This window comes from Watersipora subatra, chromosome 6, assembly GCF_963576615.1.
Source record: "Watersipora subatra chromosome 6, tzWatSuba1.1, whole genome shotgun sequence".
Lineage (NCBI taxonomy): Eukaryota > Metazoa > Bryozoa > Gymnolaemata > Cheilostomatida > Watersiporidae > Watersipora > Watersipora subatra.
This window is the reverse complement of record NC_088713.1, coordinates 50,684,698-50,711,345: the sequence shown is the minus strand read 5'-3', so window position 1 is coordinate 50,711,345 and position 26,648 is coordinate 50,684,698. Positions and strand designations below refer to the sequence as shown.

Genomic DNA, 26,648 nt, shown 5'->3' with positions numbered 1-26,648 from the left:
GTTTGAACACACATATATACTGAACTTGTGGAACACAAGGGGAATTGTTATATTTGGCTTGTACACTTACTACAGTATAGAGTTTATTAGTTTTATGATTTTATTATATAAAGATCGAGATTATTTTCATGATCAGCAATTATTGTTTTTCAATAAATGTTTTGGTAGATAATCTATTCCCATTTGGAGAGCTATTGCCAAACGCTCGAAAGAGGTTGTGTGCATACCGCAGTCTTGTGTTTTGGTTTATGCGGCAAATCTTGTTTGCAAGTCTGCCAACTCTTCTTCATCATCCGTTGGTGAGAAAAGAGCCCGAATTTTAGACACCAAGCAGGCAGATAGAGGCTGTCGCTCTCCGCGACTAATTTGTGGCATAAGCCAGAACACAAGATTGCGGTATGCACACAGCCTTTGTAACAACATCCATTGTAATGGACCTCACTCTCAGGCCGTGGGAAATTAGATCGGACTGGCATCGCTTGAAGCCTTCCAGCTCCATGGCGTTAGAGCTGGTGGTCTCTGTTGACTGCAAAGTAAAAAAGTTACGACAAACAATCACTTACACATTATTTGAACGAATTATTTAGCTAGATCAGCAACTTCATGTTTATGTATTAATAACTACTAAAAAATTTTGGTTTTTGTCAGGCTGTGAAGTAAAAACTGTCGAATTTTTACCTTGACAAGATGGCTGCTGACTATTAAACTGCAGGTCTGATCCATCATAGTGTAGCCTCTTTATAGTGCGCAATGCCCTGAACTATCACATCTACATGTACTTTCACCTGCCAAATCAAGCTCCCAATCGATTGCTGCCATCAATCCCTCGTTATGAAGGGTGTACTGCTCAGCAATACACTGTAAAATATTGTAAAACTTCATTATACAAGATTAATTTGTATCATTATCATTAGTCTAAGAATAAATAATCCTCTTTGCCTTTTTGTGTTATATTATGATGAAGAATCAGAATTTCAAATTATAATAAATTTCGCTTGAAGAATGACATATTTTCATTTCAAGAAAAAAATTGTTTCTAAATGTCGTTAATCAATTAGTGTGCCTAGCTTATACTCACATTTTTCAAGTTTATGGGTAAATATTACCACTCACACCATGTAAGTATTCTCTTTGTTGGTAGAGGCAAACGCTGTGGCTTGGTATCGCGATGTTCAGGAGCGACAGAAAACAAAGGGTCTGCATAAGGCATCTGCCAGAAAAGAGTGATGCAGCTGCCAGCAGGGGGTTGATGACGTGAGCTCTGTTCACCCTGGCAGTTGTTTCCCAAGTGTACAATTGGTGACAGGAGGCGCATGTAACCTTGAACTCTACCCATCCGCCTTCTCGCACCAACGTGCATGAGCAGGGGTGGGCACAGGCGTGACAGTGAAATAGTCGCTGGAATGCGGTCACACTTACTATTATTTTCTTCTCTTTGAAGTAGGATTTGGGTCTGAAATCACAACACAATAGTTGATTTGCAATAAGATTTGTACAACATCATTTCCTGTTATTATATCATATTTTCTTGATCAAAAAAAGAATAACTATATAGCCATGCAATCATGACACAGATTTTACAAAACCTAATCAGAATCCATGATATTTTAAACATAAAAATGTGAGTAATAACTCTATGGATATTCTTTATATTAAGTTTGGTTAAGTTCAGCTCTATCTTACATGTATTTGGAGAGTGTTTGACGCTGGCCAACATAGCGCTAAAACTCTCCCCGTCTTCAGTGGTTGGCACAAACTCTTCATGATCTAATACTAATAATAATCATCTAATAATACTAATATGTTATTAACGATGATACCAGAAAATGACAGTAACTATTTTATATAACATATCTATAAGTGAGTGGGGTTAAGAAATTTGGTGAAATTAATCGTGAAACTTATAACAATATTTTATCAATTATAGATTAATATATTACATTTTACAGATATAGATATGCAGTATAATTTAGTTTTGGTATTATAATAAGAATAATACACGTAATTAAAAAGATAAAATACTAATACAATTACAATTAAATGACATTAATATTGTAATATTAAATATAGATTATTACAGTAGTATTAGGAGAATACTAGAAAATAACCCGAGTTACTACTACTAATACAATTGGTTCATAAAATAAATTACTCACTTGCTTTGGTGGCATGTGGAGTATGCAAACAGGTTAAAAAACATGTCATCTTTGAAATGGCGAAAACAAAGGTAAAAGTAAGCAGGCGAATAAATAAAGTTTGTCACATCCAGCTTCACCCAGTTGCTCCACGCCCAGTGAAGGCCTCGCATTTTCTCTGCTCTTGGCCAAAAAAAAAGGTGCTTCTCAGCTGGCCGGCTGCACAAACACGATGTGGCGCGTTAGAGATTATGACGAATTGAAATTAATAAGTTTAATACGAGAAAGCGTATCTGTTATTTGCGATTCAATCTTGAACTGAAACTAACATTATCTGATCATGTGACTTACAATACCCGCCATATGGCGTGAACAACTTCTACAACATTTTTCGACCATCATAGCGGACCAAAGTGCTCATCATTTTTATCAGAAGATGATATGCAATCGTTCAAGCTAAGTTTAAAAAATTAAACATATTTTTATGCTATGTTTTGAGATATCACTGCTCAAAGTTGCAGCATTACAATGCCAATAAAATAGACGCGTAAGAACAATAGACATGGTTTTTATCGCAAACGTGAAGTATATTTGTGAAAATAGTTCGACGAATAAGGATGCATGAAAGTGTAAACATAATATTTTGATAAACGAATCTTTTGATACCAAATAACAGTAATGTGAATTTTGTTGCAAATCAACCTTTAACAAATTTGTGGCTAGTGTGGGTCTTGAACCCAACACCATTTGCTTTAAAAACCAGAATCATACTTTAGTGTTTAGGCCACCAAGCAACAAATTACATGGACTGTCTCTATGGAAGCCTTTCCCCAGCAACATCAAAACATATTGACACACACTTCTAGCTCATTCTTTAAAAAATATTGGACTGAAATAAGATTTGAACCTGGAACCTTTCTCCTTCAAAACCATAATCATACTCTATACCATCAAACTACAAATTGCATAAACTAATATTGTTTTCTTGAAAGTATTGAAAGTTTTCTTACAGCAAGAATAATACCCTTAGACCGTCAAACTACAATTCCGTAAAGAAAAAATGATTTCTTGGAATTGCCTCCCAAGCAACAACATAGCATAATTATCTAGAATTGTACTTGCAAATCACTCTTAACAAATTTGTTGGCTTGACTGGGTGTTGAACCCGGCACCATTCGTATTCAAAACCAGAATCACACTTTAGACCATCAGGCAACAAATTACGCAAAATAATACTGTCTTTGTGAAAGTCTCTCCCAAGCAACAACAAAACATATTGACACATACACTTCTAGATCTTTCCCTAAAAAATATTTGGCCGATCTAAGAAATGAACTTGGGACGTTTTGTGCCAAAGGAGAAAATTGTACTCAATACACAAGCAGACCATGAATAGTCTATATTAAATCTGACTTATTGGTACAGGCCACGACAGCAATAACCGATTTTATTTTAATTCTTCTGCTATTACAAGTGCTGAGGATTTGCATCGGTGCAATCAAAATCTCAATATGATTCAATTGGATGTCACTGAGACACAAAGAATAATGTGACAGTGTAAGGGTTGATATATTTGGTACCAAAGGCAGATTTTAAAGGTAATGCAGACTAAACATGTTCTATAATTTTAATATGGCGTTTAAGGTTTAAACATTGCTAAGTTTTAACAATTAAAAATGGTTATTAGCGATTATAAATTGCCATTTAGCAACAGTATATTGCTAATTGGCAAATATTAAAAGTTATCCATAATATAACTGAATAAATACTTTCATTTAAAATTAAACTAGTAAACATTGTATATAATATATAAACAAGAATTTCTTTGGTGCAAAAAACCATTACTAGTGCTAAATGCAGGGCATTTAGCTAGTTACTTTACAAATCCAGAGATCACAGTTTTAAGCCTACTCATAAAAGTTAGACAATTATGTCAATTCAATCAAAATTCAATAAACTTCAATGTAAAGATCGAGATAGACCCTGAAGGAATTTATTCAAAAATGTTGCAAAATAACTATGGTAGAGTTATTGTGGTATTGGGCGAGTGATATACATTTGCGTTGTTCTTTGTATATCTGTAAACTTGGAGTTATCTCATCCATGCCAATTTCAGCAATAAATAAACAATTTTAAGCCAAATAGACGTCTACTTCTTACTTGGCTCTTAGGACTCATGGCATAAAGTTTGAAAGTTACAGCTGTTTTTATTTTCTCTCTTAATTTTTTTCAACTACACAAAACATTTCTTTCATGAAATGTCGTTTGAGAGTTTAAATGACAAGTGTTGCTATATGTTAAATACAAATCAATTTTCTGGCCAAAAACTTTTTTATTACCTAGGCAATGCAGACTAGCACAGCTTGTCATATATATATAGATTCAGCTATATGCAAGAAAGTTTCCTAGACCTCAAACCTTTTTTAGTACTAAATACCTATTTTATTATATTTAGTTGCTCGCATAGGTTTTCAATGGAGAAGCTGCTCAGAAACAAAAAGCATCAAGATACACGAGTAAGAAGCAGGGAGGTATCGACACACTATCTTGTTCAGTTCTCATAGCTTATTAAGCAGTAGACCTAAATGATAATTAAATATGACTTCAAAGACTGGTGGTTTCGAAGTCGTTTCAAAAGTAGTATTAGCAATGTGTAACCGGTATCCTGTACAACCATAATTGAGTAGCGGTTTACTGTGAGAGCTAGTATTAGTTACTGGAATAGATAATAATTGTAACTCAGGAACAAAGCAATGACATCCAACAGCAGGTAGGATAAACTAAACTAAGTTACAGTTAACCTAGCTATGTTTGAGATGCCTCTTTGTGAGGGGAGTGGGTCACGCTTAGAAGTATGCAATATTGAGACAACTTTGACAGGGCCAAAACGATTACTTTTAGTTCTAATCCATTTCAATTCAAACCAAATATGAAAATAGTTTTATAAAACTAATTGGTTTTAATTTTAGTTTAAATTTAGTTTTAATTCAGTTTTAGTTTTTAAAATATGTAATTAGTTCTGTTAGTACAAAAATGAGTTACTAAATGAAAATAATAATCTTGAAATGATTGCTAGTTTGACATGTTGGGGAGACAAGTCTTAATAATGCTTGACCGGCTTCACCAGGATTTGAACCCGGACAGCAAATATACGATAAACCTTTAAGAGGAGCACTTCTAATGAGAGACGTTGTAAAAAGGCAATTACAAGATCATTTCAACAAACTGACAATTGTGCATAGTAAAAATTATAATAAAACAACAAGATCTACCTAAATTGTTCTAATGTGAAAGTACAAAGGTGTAAAATAAGGTATAACATGTAATGTGAGTTAGCTAATGTGTAACTGTTACTTACAGTATTGATATAAACTTAGTTTCAATATAGTTTTTAAGTTAAAACATTGTGAAGTTTTAGCACTTGGCTAATTGGGACATGTAAAATAATCGAATAAATAAATAAATTTATTTATGTGGAAATGTGATTACAGGCTCTTAAAAGCTCTAAAACGTATTTCAACTAAATAAATAAATTTATTTATATAGTTGAACTACATTTTAGAGCTTTTAAGAGCCTGTAATCACATTTCCACGTATTTTGCACCTACAACACAGCGTAGTAAGACATGGTGAATCTTTTGATACCAAATAGCTGTAAGGTGAATTTTGTTGCAAGTCAACCTTTAAGAATGTGTCATATACATATTATAGTCAGCCTAACAAATCGACACTTTAGCCTTCTCAATTGCTAGCGTGACATCTGCTCTCCTATAAAAATAGTAGCATGTGCCTATCTTAAAAAGACCGTAAACTATAAAATTGTCTGTAAAACAATTAGCCTGTATTCTCATTCACAGAGTGAATGACATGTGTGAAAATCCCTAGCACAGGTGCTGACAACTTCTGATACATTAATATTTCACAGCTATACAGACAAGGGACATTTACTAAGGTTAACTCGCATTTATGTGATTTGAATTTCATATCAGTTATGAAATGCCTTGTGGATAAACAGACGAAGCCATTTGGTTAAAAGTTCGTGGAAATTTTTTGCTGATGTGAAAAGTTCTTGCTCATCGATGCAGATGGTCATGAGCGAGCAAGCATTGAAAATAAAACAAATTAGTGCTTGCCTTTTTTAAAATAACAAATATGTAAGAAATATGTATTATTTTTAATACTATAACATAATTACTTAAAAGAAGTATTACCAGGACATAATTAGTGAACAACTTGCAATAATTGGTGTACCGTTATTATCGAGTCAGTCATCAATTGTAAGGATTATAATTTTAACTCTCAATTTAGATAATGACATCAGACGAGATTGGAGACCCAAAAAATTAAAAGTTACACGGTACACTGTGACTCCCTAACTTTGAGTTTGATCAATAACCAGAAATAACTAAACACTCTCAGGCACTATGTGTTGGACATAATTTGTTCGATACCTATATTATGAGTTCTGTTCATAAAATCTGCTGTCGGATTGCACTCACATTTGTGTATACATTTGGAATTCAGCAACATATGCTTGATATTTGTTGCAGTATTTTAACCTTATCCATGGTTTACAGTGATAACTGATGAACAACAAAGATGAGCTATGCCAGACATTAAAATCAATTATGTATAACATCTTGTGTCATTAGATTCAAAAGTTACTTTCAATAATTATTACAGGCAGTATTTAATGGTGAGCTTTCATACCCTATCGGTATATATTTTAATTTGTAAAATAAATGTCATTATAAAAAATATTTGGGTTTGTAATATGCCTACTACAGTGATATACCACATGCATTGGCAAGCAACTTTTTTATTTTTTATTGCATTTTTACGAATTGTCAGAAATTTATAAATGCTTCCTTAGAAATTGTCAGAAACTTAGAAATTGGTTAGCTGTTGTTATTGAGTCGGTCATCAATTGTATGAATTATAATTTTAACTCTCAAATAAAACAATGACATCAGACGAGGTTGGAAACTCGAAGAATAAAAAGTTGAGCGTTACAAGGTAACTCCTTAACCTTGAGTTTGCTCAATAGCCAGAAGTCACTAAACACTCTCAGGCCCTGCGTATTGGACATATGAATTTTGTTCATAAAATCTGCTATCAGATTCCATAGACATTTTTCTATACATCTGGAATTCAGTAAGATATATTGCACATTTTAGAGGGAATGCAGTAGTTAAACCTTGCCTATGGTTTACAGTGATACACGATGAACAACAGAAATGAGCTACATGTACGTAAATTATAAATTATATCGGGATGCCATATCTTATTAAAATATAATGCAGCAACTTATTTCATAGAAGCTTCTTGCTTATGTGAGAAAATATAGTTTATTGAAGAAGGTGGTCATGAGGAAACAGGCAATGAAAACAACAATTTTCGCCTATTTACAAAATCATAAAAGAGTCAGAAACTTATAATAGCTTAAAAACTATAATATAATATTAATGCTTCTAGGAAATATTAACAGGGCAGATATCGAGACGCTTGCCATAGATATTCAGTAGCTATTATTGTGTGAGTTATCTATTGTAAGGAATATAATTTCAACTCACAAATGAGACAATTACATCAAATGACATATGAGACACAGAGAATTAGTGTTACACTCGGACTCTTTGATCTTAGGTTACATCACATGATTCACATGACCAGACATAGTCAACACATACTAAACTTACACAAGTTCCACCGTAAAACTGATAACATTTTATGAAATTCCATGTTACGAATGATTAAAGCAGTATTTTGCAGTGATCTTTTGTGCCACCAAAACTTACTGTAGTTTGACAAAAGGTTGGTATTATGAGAAAACAAATAGAAAACAAACAGAGCTTGTTGACCGAGGTTTAAGGGAAAGTGTGCTGATATGTATCGTTGAAATGAATAGCCTGATATCATAATAAACAATTAATACTTGACGGCTACTATAATCGAGCGCTTGCTGTATAATAGGAAATTACATTTAGTAGAAAAAAGAATTTTATCACAGTGGTACACAATTTCTCATAAATCGATAAAGCGATTACTCTGCAACTCGTATTAACAAAAGCGATATAAAAAGATAACTCCAAGTTTGTCAACACAGTTTTGTGGTCTACCACACAACATTCAAGGAAAGAAAGTTTAATAATATATCACGAAAAAATACAGAATCCTTTCAAGAGAGCCAGTGTAAGATGACAAATAACATATGAGCTCATCAATTTATTTTTAAAGGAAAGTATCATTTTTTGTATGAAAGTTTTAAGGATTGTGCAATCGGAACCTGAATGCCTCACATTTACTTAGTAGTGTACGACTTACATATGTAATCTAAAAGTTCCTTAAATGTAGTGTCAGCATGTTTAAATGTACCGTCAAGCCATTGGGTGCCAACATCAACCATCTCTTAGACAATCGAACATGAGAACATTCAATGCTAGCACCAGCTACAGCAGCCACACCAGTGGGTTTGTTCAAAAAATGCACTCAATCTTACTTCAAATCCTTTCAGCTACCCTGTAAGCATCACAACTGCCTCTGCGAATGATAAAGCAAAAACAATCACACCTAATAATACTTACATCCATTTCAACAGACAAACTTTCTAACAAACAATAACTTTGATGGATAGTGAGTCTATAGTGTAAGGAATTTGTAATATTCAATTCGCAAAGTTTTCAAATATTTCAGATTTTTTGAACAGAAAATGATGACGCTAGTCAAAACGGAAAATTAAATTTAAAAAGATATATTTAATTCAAACATATAACTATTCTAACTGACTCGAACTGTTTTATTGTAAAAGTTAGTTTTAGTTAGGAACTGTGAAGTAACATTCACAGTTAGCTTGAAGTTGCCATAGTATAAGGCAGAGTAAGTTGCAAAAATATTTATATTTAAAAGTAAGAGGTTGCAAGGTATTTGTCTGTACACAGTTAAAACAATCAAACACGGCTTCATCGATAGTCAATAAATAATTTTTGTAAACCAATTTCTGTTCAGATTTAATATTTTTGTAATATTGTAATAAAAAAAGTGGACGACAATTACGACACCGAGTTTCCACCATTGTCGTCGCAGAACAAAACCCTTAAAACGGAAATGATAGCGCTAAAAAGGGCTGAGGTGGTTGGTGAGACTACTGGCACTCAAAAATCGATTTTGACTGGTAGCCCGAGAGGGTCACTGTCGTCCCCGATAGGATCTACCGATGGGCGAATGGTCTTGGAATCCGACTTCATGCTTGTAAAAGCGAATGAGCTGTCAATCAGTGTGTACCCGTAATTGTAGACGTCAGAATGCGCAAGAGTTGATGACGTCTTTTCTAAGCCTATAATCCGGCAGCTTCAAATTGCTAACTCAACGGATCTATATTACGTTCATCGCAATTCAGACAAATTTGAATAGTCATTTATAAGGCGCACGCTTAACACTTGTTCAATGTAGAGTGTATGTATGTGTGATACTAGCAATTTTTTTTATGTTAACCATTTATTACCATATTGTTCTAAGATTTGCATGTTACTATACAGACACAAAAAAAATTATTAATACTCGTATTGCGTGATTAGTTAGTGACAAATGTTATCGTTTTTGTATTCGAAATATGTTATTGTGGAATTGGTTGACCTGATTACTGTGCAGCCAATCAATTTGTGGATTTTTCTTGGGATTGCTATATAACCTGCCAGTTTGATCATTGTTGTTGTGTTACTGCTTGGTACTGAGAGATATAACACCAATAAAGATACTGCGTTCTTTACAAACAAGCTCTGCTTGAGTTGAAAAGCAAATAGGTATAACATTCTTGTCACTGTTTCTGACGTTAGCATTGTGATATTAGCCAGCGTATCATAGCTGCATTCACTATAAGTGCTATTGACCGAACATCAAGAATTATTGCGCTTGGCTTGCTAGGGTGTAATAGTTGAGAAAAGTCACCATCGAGTCTGTTTATCGGCTCACCATCGAGTCTGTTTATCGGCTCACCATCGAGTCTGTTTATCGGCTCACCATCGAGTCTGTTTATCGGCTCACCATCGAGTCTGTTTATCGGCTCACCATCGAGTCTGTTTATCGGCTCACTCTCGAGTCTGTTTATCGGCTCACCATCGAGTCTGTTTATCTGCTCACCATCGAGTCTGTTTATCGGCTCACCATCGAGTCTGTTTATCGGCTCACCATCGAGTCTGTTTATCGGCTCACCATCGAGTCTGTTTATCGGCTCACCATCGAGTCTGTTTATCGGCTCACCATCGAGTCTGTTTATCGGCTCACCACCAAGTCTGTTTATCGGCTCACCCGCGAGTCTGTTTATCGGCTCACCCGCGAGTCTGTTTATCGGCTCACTCTCGAGTCTGCTTATCGGCTCACTCTCGAGTCTGTTTATCGGCTCACTCTCGAGTCTGTTTATCGGCTCACCCACAAGTCTGTTTATTGACTCATCAAGTTGTGTGAACTCGCTCTTGGGTTGGGAGTTGTCTATCCTTGTCGAGTAGAATTTACTTCAATATCTCCAAAAGAGGAAGGCGCATATATTGAAACACACTTTTATTTTGTTTCTACAAAAGTTGGTGGGCTAAACAGGATTTGAACCCACAACCTAATCAACCCACAACCTATATGTTTGCACCCTAAGTGAGAATCGTATCTCTAGTCTATAAAACAAATAATGATGTAAGCAGCTATCTGATTTATTTATATTATCTGAGAAGCTACAACCATTTTTTTAAATTTTTCTGTAGCAAATAATGAAGCTTCCCATAAAAACTACTATTTGATGCTGAACCTATAATATGCATGTAACATATTATTTAAGTATACACTTCAGCAAGTATTACCTACACCATGGTTATTAAGCCATGATCAATGCCTGTGGTTTGAAACTAATTAGCTAATTGAGTATATTACTATAGAAACATATATTCCAAGGTGCAACTATTTCAACAAAGTAGTCTAACTATCCACAAATTACCTTTATAAATAAAAGGTTGGTTATAGATCATGTAGACCAGACCACAATGACCAAATCTTATTTTATACATTATAGAGAAAGAAAACTGTGCCAATAGACAATTTTTATGAAAGTACTAACACTTTAGAATATCTTAAAATGTTTTTGCAATATGAAAAGAACTCGGCAAAACTAACAAAATCCAGAACACAAGTATTATATTCACATCAAAAAAATTGAAAAGTATTTTTATGCTTTTATGGCTGTTATGTTCATATATCGGAGTATCACGATTCCTAACATTAAAAAAATAGCGACTATATAGGTTCAACCGTATTGGTGGACGAGCATAGCAGGGGTTTTGCCACATCCAGTATAAAAGGAAAAGGTTTGTGAGTCACTCATAAAACACCAATACGTGTAATTTAATGCAAAACCTAATCTGAGTCTTATCTAAGTCTAATCTAAGTCTAATGCTGACTGATTATGAAATAAACAGGTTATTATAAACCACAGAGAAAAATATATGTAATTGAAAAAACTTACTAAAATTAAAATTATGTGTGTCATTTAATCAACTCCTACAGGATCACCATTTATGATAACAAGTAGGTGAGAGTGTTAGATGGATAACACTGCTCATGAATACTGTTGAATATACACATCAGTAGTCATGGGCAAGTCTAAACAAGGTAGCAAATGTTCCCACAACTTTCTTTGAAACCTTTTGAATCATTGTAAATACTGTAAATTAGCCTAAAAATGATGATGATCATTTATCAAAGACTTATCTATTGGAGTCTTTAAGTTCAAAACTGCAAATCTCATACATTGAATTTATAAATTTATTTAAAAGAAAGCCAAAAAGGTGAATGACTCTCTTAGTGATGAACGAGAAAGGAAAATAGGTCAAAATTTATGTATGTGATTAGGTATGTACACACAATAAACATTTGATTTTCAGTAATACGGCGTAAAACTAGTACCATATTTTCCTTCAATCGATAAATGCAGAGACAAAGTTCGACACCTTTTGTTATCAGCAGATGGGTGTAAGCATGTTGACACATCATTAAAAGCTATAGCTTGAGATCTTTAAAAATGGTTAATATTTGAAGCGTATGATAACTATGTACTTGTCAGTAAAAAGGACAATTAAAGTTAGCAAAAATGTTTTCACAGCATTCATTTAAGGGCCATTGGTAAACAATACAACGTAATTACATCAAATAAGATTGTGATAAGGTATTGAGTAATTTTTTGGTTTGTTTTTCCGAAAAAAGTGTTCCGCACGTTTTGCTGTGCAACGGTTCTGTTTGAGACTTTAAGTATTAAAGTCATAGTTATTCAACATCAAAGAGTAGTTAAATTTATTGTACATTATTCAATTACATTTTGTTACAAATATAAGTTACAACTCGCCCCTTGAGGACAGCCATTACGCTGATGTGGCCCTCAGTGAAAATGAGTTCGGCACCCCTTCTATATCATAAAGCACCATGAGCATGTTAGTATTTAAAATGAATGTTTAATTGTAAATATTCTGTAAAAATTCCATATTAATGCTATAGCCTAAATACATCAATGAGACTTCTAGCGTTTGCAGTTGGAGTTGTATGAAGCTATAACCACAGTATATTCAATCAGTCTGAGAGACTCATTTTAAAGAGTAAACTAAGAAGTAAGGTTACTGCAAGCAACTGATGATATTGTTGACAGACTTCAATGCTAGCAATAGATGTAAAACCCATTATCAATATTTCATGTTTTCCGCAGACACAGGTGAGATACACTACTGATTACAGCTTGGGATCTTGAAATTAAAAATATTGGAAATCTATTTTATATTTTCAGTCAAAATATAACTGCTGTAACATCAAAGTAAATGCGGCAAGAAGACAGTTTTAATTACACTAAATGAAGTGAGTCACAAAGGCATAAACATTGATTTCTAGTTTTGACGGAACAGCAATTTAAGTGCAGAGTATCTACAGTTCATTTGGGCTGTTTCCAGGGAGCCAGCATGAAGCTTCATTTAATCTCTCCTAACTTTATTCTACTGCTCATCACAATATTCAGTACTCCAGTGGCAATGGATGAGCTCTATGATATCATCAGAGATGTTTCTCAAGATCTGATCACCAACCACAGTAGTTTTGAGACAGCGGGTAACTTTCACGATGTTAGACAGCTAGTAACTTTGATATGTTCTAATGCAAATTTCTAACGGAATATGTTCTGATGCAAATATAACATTAAAGATCTAAATGTATATGTGTTATGATTTATTTGCACATTTCTATATTGCAACTTAGGATATTGCAACATACTGTATTAGCCTGTTTCATCTCTGATCGTTATTTTTGACTAATATTGAATTTTAGCAACCGGTTTTTACATGCAATTTATCTGCTGCGTCAGTGTATAAATGTTCCGACTAATCCCAAGTACCTTTTTATAGTAGAAACTTAGATTATTAGAAAAAAAACAAATATTAACAAAGTAGCATATACTAAGGCATAAACTAAATGGATCCTTTTATTTTACATAGGAAGTTTTTCTCTCTCATTTTGTGTGAACCTGTGTACTGCAAGCCCTACTTGCCTGTCAGCTGTAAGAATCAGTGCATTCGGAGAATGTAAGTTATTTTCTTCATTCCTGCACACGCTTCCTACTGGAACAAAAACTGGGCTGACATACATCAAAAAGAGAAAATCTGATGCAACAAAAACCACAACAGAGGTACATATGGACATGCACTGACACCAGTTTCTATATACCCTGTGTTTGAGCATTGGGTCAAACTTTTTTAATTGAAATTTAATACCTATTGATATCTAATAGGATCCCTGAGCAATAAATATTATTTTTAATTATTAACAGCTTGACGCTCAAGATCTGAGGACTAATCGTAAGTATGTACATAAATGTACATACTTACGCAAATGTACGTAAATGTATGTACATACATACATAAATGTACATACATACATACATACATACATACCTACATACCTATGTACATACGTACATACATACGTACATACATACGTGCGTACATACGTATGTACATATGTACGTACATACATATGCACATACATACGTACATTCATACATACATACATATGTACATATGTACATACGTACATACATACGTACAAACATACGTACATACATATTTACATACATACGTACATACATACATACGTTCATACATACATACATATGTATGTACACACGTTTGTACGTACGTATGTATGTACGTACATACATACGTATGTACGTACATACATACATACATACATACATACATACATAACATACATACATACATGCGTACATACATACATACATACATTCATATATACATACATACATGCGTTCATACAGATGTACACATGTATGTACATACGTATGTATATACATACATACATATATACGTACGTACATACATACATACATATGTACATACATACATACGTACGTACATACATATGTATGTACACACGTTTGTACGTACGTATGTATGTACGTACATACGTACGTATGTACGTACATACATACATACATACATAACATACGTACATACATACGTACATACATACATACATACATACATACATATATACATACTTACATACATACATATGTACATACGTACCTATGTACATATGTACATACGTACATTCGTACATACGTACATACGTGCATACGTACATACGTGCATACGTACATACGTACATACACACATACGTACATACGTACATACACACATACGTACATACACACATACGTACATACGTACATTTGCCCATACGTACATACGTACCCACGTACATTTGTACATATGTACCTACGTGCATACGTACATACGTACATACGTACAGGCGTACATACGTACATACGTACCTACTTGCATACGTACATACATACGTACATACAAACATACATACGTACGTACATACATACATACTTACATACAAACATACCTATGTACATACAAACATACATACGTACATACAAACATACATATGTACATACAAACATACATATACATATACATACTCATGTACATATGTACGTACATATGTACGTACATATGTATGCACATACATATGTACATGCATATGTACATATGTATGTACGCACATACGCATGTATATACGTACGAACATACATACGTACATACGTACGTACATACCTACGTACATACCTATGTTCATACATACGTACATACATACGTACATGTGTATGTATGTACAATTGTACATACATACGTACATACATATGTACAATTGTACATACATACGTATGTACAATTGTACATACATACGTACATACGTATGTACATATGTACGTACATACATGCATATATACGTACATACATACATACGCACATACATACGTATGTACGTACATACATACATAGATACGTACGTACTTACGTACGTACTTACGTACGTACTTACGTATGTACATACATACGTACATACATATGTACATACATAGAGTACATACATACATATATATTCTACATTTTGTACTTTACGTACATACATTAATCCTGACCTGTAGCTACTACATAATCCCAAATGACTGGTTCGAGTAGCTTCACATGTTGCTGTAAACCTCTGTTCTTACAAAATCTCCGAAACAGATTTACTATAAACTAATGGAAATAAATTTGACTTGTAATGTAGTTGAGCATGTGCTGCGAGATGTTGTATAAAATACTAGGTTTAAATAAACACACTATATAAAGGGGTGTGAGCCTGCTGTCTACTTGACATGGAAATAAAGATGGTCCACAAAACAAGGATAGGTTTACAGTTCAAAGCCATCCTTCTCAGTATTTGTTGTATTTTGAGGTTATATACACGTAGGTATGCTCATTCCATTACTGGAAATATTTTTGGCTTCAAAAGTTAGGCACTGAGTAATACAACACAGTGCTGCTAATAGCAAATAAACAATAAATCAAATGCGTTTGAATTTTGGTCCGTTTGCTTGGAATTTATTCTTCAATTGCATATCTGCTAACACATACAAATGTTATAGATCCAAGGTTTCTGTGGTACAGAAAAAAGTTCTACATGCAATGCAGCTCCATCGCCAAGAGTCTATCAAGGTTAGTATGCAAAATGAAATAAAAAGAGATAAAGAGATTTTAACAAATGGTTTACTACAAATAATTTAACATTGTCTACCCTGGTTAGAACACTTTGTTTACATGTATATTGTTTTAAAACTTCTGTGTTGTACCAGCCCACTAAGCCATACATGTAATTTGATCTTTTAAGAAGAAATATGATTTGAGTATATAACTTGAATTGGGACTACAGGTTACCCTCATTTGCATAATTATGTTACCTGTTTGTACTTCAGACTGCCAAGATGCATTTGATAACGGAGAAAGAAACAGTGGAGCTGTGTATACCCTGTATACTGACCCTGAGTCTGCACCTGTGTTAGCTGTCTGCCAGTTTGATGATCAATCTGGTTGGACTTTAATACAGAGAAGATTAGATGGTACCATTGATTTCAACAGAGGATGGGATGAATATGCCCGTGGATTTGGCAATATACAAGGAGAGTACTGGATAGGTAATCAGGACATATATTCAGTGGCAATTTGCATTCATTGTTTTCATTGTTATTTTTATGTTAAGTTATCTGTATGCATTTTTGAATAAAATTTATATATGTTTATAGGCCTGGAAAATATTCACCACTTAACAAAGAAGAACCAGAAACTGAGTATATTTCTTGAAGACCATGAAGGTCAGTCAAGAACAGCCAACTATTCTTTATTCCAAATAGAAAACAAAGAGAGCAACTACCAACTTTTGGTGAGTTTTTTGAGATCCGACTGTATTCACATATTCTGCTATGTTTTTTAGGTTCTGTTATTTATGAATATCATATAATTATGACATAATCATGTACAAATAATCAATTAAGAAGGCAACCGAATGTTAGTAATCCCATTGCCTAACCACGAGTCTACAAAGGCTTTTACGATTCATAGCTCTTATATGTACTGTATATGGCAATCTCCCTGCTTTGCAATTACCCATGCTAAATTCTGTATTAATTTAAACCTTAATAACTATATGAAATGCGATGCTCTTTTGTGTTTTAGTGAGTTTCTATTTCCGGTTTTTTGTAAGGTTCCGTCATAAATCGTGGTCAAGGCTTTTCATGTGGACAATTGTATTATCTCACATAAGAATTATAGCTTCTACATTCTCTCTGTGTTTGATCAAACAAAGACAGTCTGATGTCTCATTTTTACATTTGATTAGTATCGGTAGGTACCAGTTCGCCATATTCAAAGTTGTGATTGATAGGTCCTGCTGCAGCACTAACCTTTTTAAACACACACATGCACTATTATATTCACTAATGGTTATTATTGATTCAACATATTCAGTGTTTTAATTTTGTCTTCTCAGTTTATATTAATGGTATAATTTCCAAATCATATTAGAGCAATGCTAGACATTTATGTAGTACATATATGAAGACCGCAATGAAACAACCAGTGGTGTCAAATTTTTGGTTTTTTTGGAGGTATTGCTCCCTATTTGTAGTTTTAGCATTGTACAATTGTATGGTGAATTAAAAAAATGGAAAAACCAGTGTTGTCATGGAAATATGTGTTTAAATTTCATGCTCATATGAATAAACAGGAGATGTCCAAGCTATAATATTGAAAAATCGAATAAGTCCAGCGACAAACCATTCAAACAGCTTTTTGCTTGTTAACACGGTCATGCATTGTTTAATGTTGCTTAGCTAGAAGCAACGATCGATGAGCAACGTGTGCTCGTTCGTTAAATTATTATTAATAATGATGGAATCTGAATAAAGATTCAGAAATTCAGAAAAAACTGAAGTCTGAAAAGCCTGCAATACAAAGAAAAGATGGTAATGCACAAAAGAAGGCTAAAAAGCAAAAAGGTTTCTAGCAACACAAGAGAAAATTGCTTATGCAAACTTTAAAAATGCCTTTAAGTTGTGTGTGCAACTGACAGGCAGAAATTGTTGACTGATTTTAATCAATTTTACACCACAAAGAATCCACAAGACGCTTATTTAGTTTTGCTAATAACAGAGTGTAAAGTGGAGAGAAGAAGTTCATGTAATAAGTCACACTGATCTCGAAGTAAGGAAGTTAGATTTATTCTGTAATCGATACACTTGGCAGAATAAAAACTACAGACTCATTCACTATATTTATTGCCTTGTGCTGTGGGCAAACTTTTTTTAACTAGATCACAATAAGCTATATAATGTGTGAGCATTCTTACATGGAAGGTGATTGAGACACGATTGCAGTGATTTGCAAGTCTAATGTAGATCTATCGTCTGATTAGGTAAAGTTGTTTAAAAAACCTAGCAAACATCCTAAACCTATTAATATAATTCATCTTTACCGCTCAAAGTTCCTTAATAACGCAGCATATCTTAAACAAATGCAACCAAACAACTTGCCCAATGAAAACTAGGCCTATACGTCAAATGAAAGTTGCGAATACGGAAAGCAAGCTCATGGCGTTTTATAGAGAACCATGGGATGGCAGTTACATCAATAGTGCTATTGGTCAACCATTTAAGCTTTCTCATTGAGCTCATCCAACTTGCATTACCACCAGTGCATTGCCAATCAGCAAAGCGGAATACCAAGATTTGCAGGTTCTTAAATGATTTTGCAAATTAGAGAATCAACAATTTGTTGACAATCTCACAACCAGTGATGTTGAGACAGCAGAGAGTGAAGAAATTTAACCATTGTAGTAAAACATTAAACTGCTCTTAATTACTGGTTGTGTTACTGTACTAATATTATAGTTAAACATAGTTTAAAGTAAGAAAAAATATAATTTTTATTTAGCAAAACCTTTGTAATGCATTCTAACGAAAAAATAGGTAATGTCCGTTGCCAACATGCATGTTCATTTTTTACCACTGAATACCAAAAAAACCAATATCCAGAGTTGAAAATGTTATTTTATAACTAACAAACTATTTATTTTTCAGGAAACTTACTTGTCATAAACTGCATTTATTGTCACATAAATAGTTTATTTGTCATATACTTTATTTTAATTGCATGATCTAGCCACAAAACTTAAAAGATAATTATCTCAAAGCTGTAGAAGTGTGACATCACTGGTTTTTTTCTATTGGGGTCTCATATATAACAGTCTTTATTGTGACTGTACATATTTGATCTAGATCTGATATCATTATTAACCATTTCAATTCCATCAATGTACAAGTTGAGCTTTCCGTTTAATGTCAGCCATTTTAATAAAAATTGCCGAATTGGCTGAATGATATGTTTACAAATTTTTTCATTTCCAATTCTATAAAGATAATTTTTGTTATATATATTATACTGCCATTACTTTAACAAAAAAACAATAAAAAATGCAATTTATCTATATCATGTTTATTGATAAAGCTATGTGAAGGTAAAACTGCCACAGACCTGCAACGATCTTATACAAAGCTCCTTACTCTAACAAAACTTTTCTGTCATCACCATCTGAAACAGCGTTGTGACATTCATGAACTGAATATGTAAATTATTCTGAGTCTAAACGGGCTATAATGTCATCAACAGTGGCTATATTATTGCTTCCGCAAGCACCTCCTGTGTAAAAGCCATTTTGGTTTTTACACAGGAGGTGTATGCAGAAGTCATAATAACACTAAACAGTTCAAACGCTGGAAAGTAAAAAGTGTGGGTTTTTAGTTGAAAATTTGCAAATAAGTATTTATAATTGTTGCTACATGCTCAATGTATAGAGAAGTCTTTGGACTACATTGTTGATATCGTAAAAGTACTAAAAACGTTGGTTATTTTGTCAACGAATAATAAAAGTAAGTTACTACGCAATTGCTGGGAAGTCCACATAAAAACGCATTTTACAGTTGACCATAGACTTCGCATAAATGCGTATACGACAATTACATAGTTAACTTGTTTTATAGTGAAATAGTTGAACACCGCAGATAAATAGGCCGTCTAAATTTCAACTGAATCTTTCCCCTTGTAGGGACTCTTGATGTTATGTTTGTATACTGTGGTTCAGCACAAGCAGATAGATTTTGCTTTGAAATTGTCTTTCTACAAATACTTTCTAAAGGACTATCAGCTGAAATGCAGATTTTGCAATAGTTCATTTATAGGTACCACATTGCAGAGAGAATATACATGTACCAATAGGTTAAGTGAATGCACTTACAACTCAACACACTTATAGACGAATCGTTCTTTCAGATAGCTATTCTATTTGTATATTTCACATTAATGATGCAACACTACATATATGTAATGTTTATATAATTTCTAACAGACTGTAAATGGGTATTATTATTATTTACATTCATTACTTATTGTAAACCAATACTATTTAAATGTACATTAATGCTATTATCATTTTCGCAAATATTTCTAATGACAAAGCTACATGTATGTATTTGTTAACATCCCTTTGTCTTAAAGTCAAGTGTGGGTAGAGTTTTCACTTTATGCCATCAGAATGCTAATTGGGTATGTTTTGTTAAATAAGCCTACATGTCTATTTTATAGGTAAGTGGCTACAGTGGAGACGCGGAAGATTCTCTCTCTTATCATCATGAACTTAAATTCTCAACCTTTGACTATGACAATGATGGTAGCCCAGGAAGCTGTGCTTTTACTTACCAGGGTGATCATAACAAAATCATACAGCTAGTTGTTTGACAAAAAAGTGCCATGAATTTGTTCCTAATAAACTGCAACTAAAAAGACATTTCGGGATTTGAATATTTTTAACTTTGACAACATAATTCACGTCAAACTATGGCAATAATAAATTCATTTGATATAGTATGAAATATTTGCTCCTTATGTAGATAAGTGTGAGACTTTAGCGGATTACATGTCCTCTACATAACAACTCACATTATTTTCATAAACACACATTGTGATTAAATGCAATGTCTTTTGCAGATTTACTATACCCTATTTTTTAACATGTGGACTAAATGGATAAATTAGTTACATATAACTACGTATTCGATAAAACTAATTGGCAGAAAACACAGGTATTTTAAAAGTTCCTAAATTGACCACCAAATGCATAGATTTTATTATGTTTTTCTTCACGACGTAGGTAGACTTTACTTGTACCTGGATTTTTAAAAAATACAATTATGTATGCAATTCAAAAATAATTTCATGATCAAGTATTTGGTATATAAATTCATGGTTATTTGCTAGAGTAGATTTGAAACTTATTGGTTAGTTAATAACAGAAAATATTGTAGCTTGGCAAATGGTTGTTGATGCTTTATATAATTCATTTGACTATCAGCTCAGTTTTTATGGGCTAAAAACGTTATATTCGAATTTATCAAAGCTAACTAAAAGGCCAAATCTTTATTCTGGTTTTAAGCTAAAAGGGTCAGGCACATATTCCCTAGCCCGTATTCCCTAGCCAAGATTCCCTAGCCCGGCTGAGCCGCCCCAACATTTTAGGAATTTTTATCTCGAATTCTTGGTTGACTTGAACGAGTTTGTTTTGTCCGCTTCCTTGCAGTGATAAATTGCTTTAGATAACTCAACCTCAACATCATTAAATCAAACAGTTATTTGCCCAAAAGCTTGCCCAAACTTGGGGCCGTTGTTATCATTATCTGCTGTATATTCTTATTAGCGACTTTTATGAAGGTTTGCAAAAGGTCTAGTTTCACCAAACATCCGTTTGGCAATTGGCGATTGCCAATTGAAACTGTGAAAACCTTTAGATGAACTTAAGATAAAACCGGGAAAATTGATCTTTGTTGACACGCTCAAAAGAAAAAGATGTCTTTTTTCTGAGCGTTTTAACTGCAGTCAAATTTAAATTATTTTTATCTAACAATGTCCTCGCAGTCACATCACCTAAAACATTTTGCCAGCTTTAGCTTTTTCCTAGATCACATGCATATTTTAGGTGGCTGGTGGTATGAAAGTTGCATGAGGGCTAATTTAAATGGAGTCTGGCATAAGGCCGAGGATGCTAAACCTTCGAAACTTGGAGTAGCTTGGTTTGCTTGGAAATCTCCGTATTCATTTAAAACTGTGTACATGAGGATTGGTAACTGATGCTACCGCAAAGCATGCAGTTAAATAAGATGATATTAATATTGTTTTATCTGGTATTTTATTTCTTCCTCAGATTTTTTGTGTACTTCGAAGCTGCTTTCTTCCAATTTTTATAGTTTTCAGATGATTCCTTGATTTTGTTTGACACAAACATGAGTACTAAAGCATTTGTTCTGTTTTTTGTGGAAAGGTGGTTCATCAAATAAATTTTGTTTTTAATGTGTAGCAAACATTGTCAAAAGATTACATACTAGAAAAGGATTTTACAAACATGCATACTGGAAAATTCTCAAAAGATTGACACAAATAAAGTAAAACTCACAATATTTTATCATTTTAAGAACTTAAGAGTGGTGATGCAGCAAACGGCCATAACTTTACCTTTCATTTGAAGCCACATCATTATTGTTACTTGAAGGCAGTATTGCATTTTCTTAAAAGCAAAGTTTCATATGTATTTCAGTCAATTATGCATAAAAAAGTTTGCATTTGTGTATTTTGCTTACCCCAGCTCTACAATAGATCTCCCCAACTTGAGCCAATAAAGCTGGCCTTTCAACGTAGCTGGCCTCTCCATGCTGGCTGGTCCCTCCATGCTGACAAGCGTCTCCATGCTGACTAGCCTCCTCATGCTAGCTAGCGGCATTATAAGCACAACAAAGCATGGAAAAGCCTTATGGAGTCTTGGTGATTTTATTGCTCAACATTTGACTGTGCAATATGTTGATTTATAAATAGATTATATGCATTTACGTACAGATAAAATTATTGTTTGCATGCAGGTGAAAAAAATACATCTTTTTGTATAGTTTTATGCTACATATAATACAATCATACATTGACTTACGAGCATCATGCATTCTGGAACTGAGCTTGTATACCAGCTTACTTGCATGTTGGTGCAATTTACTCATATATAGAACAATTAAAAATGTGTTAAATGGTGTCTATACTCTTCAAAACACCAACGGAAACACTTAAAACAAAATATTGTAACAGAAGAAATATGTTAGTAATTGTCCTAACTTACCACATCCTTTCAAAAAGCAACAAGTAAACAATAATTCACTGAAATGTGATAAATTAAAATGTTAATTCAAATACCTGCAGTAACAGCTAACGCTAGCATTTTCTGAGCAGAAAGAAAAGATTTATTCTTCAGTACAACATTTGACTTTAATAAAATTGTATTCTAATGCACAAACTAAAAATAAAGCTTTTTTTTAAGACTTGATGTAATTAAAAAAATTTCGGCGTTCATTATAGCTGGCGCGGGTAGAATGTCCGGTTTTGACCCACCGGGTCAAAGGTGTCCGAGTCAGGCCACTCGACCCTCGGGTCTTCCTATACAAAGACACTGGTAGGTTTATGGCTGGACGAGGGGCGTAGTATATCTCTTTTAAGTGCGATTTTAATAGACTCGCACTTATTCCTAGCGCAAAAGGACCAGGCGAAATAAAACAACGTGAGTCGAGACTATAATTTTAAGTCTGCGATGTAACCTATAGTTTTTTGACTATAGGTTTCTCAATGTTTTTTTGCAAGGAATAGTTAACATGGCGGTGGTCTAGAAGTTCATGAAGAAGCCAGTAATGAAAGGGAAAGACGAATTTATTTGTACAATATGCGAAAGCAAGTTAGGCTAAAAAGAAGGGTCCACCTCAATACTATTGAGGCATTTACAACAAAGGCATCCTTAGGAATTAAAAGCACAATTAAGAACCTTCAATCCAGCAAAGAAGAGAAGAAGGATAAAAAAGTAAACGACCGACATCACCTGCCTTTATGTATGGAAAATCAAAATGGTCAGCAAACAGTTTTTAACTTGAGTCTCTTTCACTAATACCAGAAGTTTTAGGGAAGTGATTGATTTTCACTTTCCATTATGCAAGGCTATCTATTTCTATAATTGTTAAGTATTTCTTAATTAATTTCTTCTTGTTGATTATAATAGCGGAGTTAAAAATAAAATCTGTAAAAAAAGACACTCTAGCCAAAGTTTATGCCATTAATCTATCACCTATCGAATAGTATTGATCCACCAGTGTCTAGCGATAAATTGTATATTGCATCTATAAACCAAGCCACAAAAAATAATAGTTGGTGTGATAATGGGTTCTTTTATCTCAGGTTGATGTCACAACCTTAAGCTGTGATAGAACTATATCTCTTAACCTTAAATTAATACAAAATCGCTAGCGCTGACCCGGCCTTACCCGATCTTGGCCCTCTCTGCCGACCCTGAGTCTGGCCTGACTCTGCGTTATTTGATCTTTTTCTAGCTTTGCAATAAACTGTGTAATTTACTTTTGAAAATTCAATAAATTTGGTATACTATGACCTTACATAGCTCAAACTGAAATTTATTTTTATTAATAATAATGTAAACTTTGTACATAAACTTTCGTTTACATGTTTACTACTAAAAAATCTTTGACTATGTACAATTTTTTAAATAATATATAGTGTATAATGTATGAAAGGCTTGAAAGCCTTCCTGCTGGCAGAATCCAACACCACAGCGTAGTGAACGCTAGTAACATCGACATCATCGATGCCATAAATTTTCTCTGTATATTCAGAGTCTTCAGAGTTTATATCACTACTATCATTTGAATTATTATCACCTTGATCAAACAAGTTATCACTAACGATTGCGGGATCAAATAAATTATCATTTTCTCCCTTTGAACGTTGAGCCAAGTATTTACTGGTTTTCCCAACTCAAATCATCTCAAAGGAGTCGCGATTTCTTTAGTTTTTAGCACAAAGCATCACCTTTTAAATAAATGTTTTATATTCTAATTCATCGATCAATGTATTGTCCCGCGACCAAACACGAGCGAAGCGATTGGTTGGAAGATTTATGATAAATGAACATGTGAACACAACACCCGAAAATTATTCATCAACAATGAAACGAACCCTTGTTTTAAAATTTTATCAACACATTTAGCCATCGTTTAGTAGAGTCGTTAAAGTATAAAACGATACAAAACACCTATAAGCCTTTTTAAATATGTTACCAAGTCTTTGTAAACCGTCAGCATTATCTTAAAACTTACTCATCTGAACGGATTATACAAAAATAGACAGATTTATTTGGATGAAAAACGTTATTGAAACTTGCTAAACCTCACTTTTATCAAAATTAAGACCAGAAATTGAAACGCCGAGCGACAGAGAATAGAACGATTAAGTCGCGCGCATTTCACGAAAAAAATAACGTGCACATTTTACCAGTCTATAGCATTGTCGAATTGCCGAAGGTTTCTGTAACTAACATAACAGTACATAAATCGTTTCATATTTGTCGATTTCAATGTAACTGACATTTTAGACACATTTGAGTACTTTGGTATTCTAACTGATGTCCAAAGCAGTGTAAGTAAAGGAAATGACGATGATATTTTTTCTAACGATTCTAATGAGATTATTACAATATTTAATTATAAGTTTGGGTATTTTTTGTGGATACGTCTTGATATTGTTAGCTATGACTTTTTGAAATTTAAACAAAATTGTGCTTTAGCTTTTTATTATTACTGTATTACTATTACTATATCGAGATATTTTTTTAATACTTCTTGATATTGTTAGCTATGACGTTTTCAAATGTAAACAAAATTGTGCATTGGTTTTCATTTATTACTGTGTTACTATATTAATCATTTTTGTTATTCTAATTATATCAGTGCATTTTACTTCTAATATCACATTTCTCCTATTGCAGGGAGAGAGATATAAACATATAATCTATTCCTTTCATTATTTCTGTTTGTTGTATATAATAACACCCGCACTCAGTACATTACAGCTACCATTGCAGTTATCCTATTGCACTGCAGTGCCATTTGACTGCAAATATGGCATTTCTCAACCATCAGTACACTTTCTTTTCTCCAATATCACTTTGGTCGCGGGCTGTATGACAGTTGAATTTCTAGTTGATAATATTTTAGTCTTACTAACAACTATAACTGACAATTATACTTTTGTTGATTGTTGCTAAGTGACAGCTCTATAGACGACTACCGAAAGCAACATAAAAGTTGTTTCCCCACGTAACTGACAAACGAAATTCTTGTTGTTTCTCCAGCCAAAGGGTTAATAGTTTCACAGCACTTGAAGGGTGGGCAAACTCCTAAAAAGTTCAACTACCATATCTCCTAGGTAATGTGCTGTAAACCTTACACTTTGTCACAAAAAATGCTACCGAGAATTTTGTGAAAACGAACACAGAAATCAGTAAGTGGGACAAGCGAAAACTTGCTTACAATCTGTTCTCAAGTTTTAAAAAGTTATTTCAGGTTATATGAGTCGCAAGCTCAAAACCTTTACTATGGAATATTATGTTTCAGTATCTAACTATGACTTCAGACAAGCAAATGGAAATCCAGACAGACGAACACGG

General features: G+C 33.5%; 2 protein-coding genes across 2 annotated transcripts in view; both read left to right on the top strand.

Annotated features, from left to right (window-relative positions):
• The window catches only part of LOC137398343 (CAP-Gly domain-containing linker protein 1-like), a 533,051-nt gene that overhangs the window by 228,160 nt on the left and 278,243 nt on the right, over positions 1-26,648 (top strand). The window lies entirely within an intron of this gene.
• LOC137398807 (ficolin-2-like) lies at positions 9,240-20,848 on the top strand. The gene is made up of 5 exons (XM_068084985.1): positions 9,240-9,383; positions 13,106-13,259; positions 16,477-16,695; positions 16,804-16,940; positions 20,696-20,848. Exons 1-5 carry the CDS (start codon positions 9,240-9,242, stop codon positions 20,846-20,848), a joined length of 807 nt encoding a protein of 268 aa, XP_067941086.1.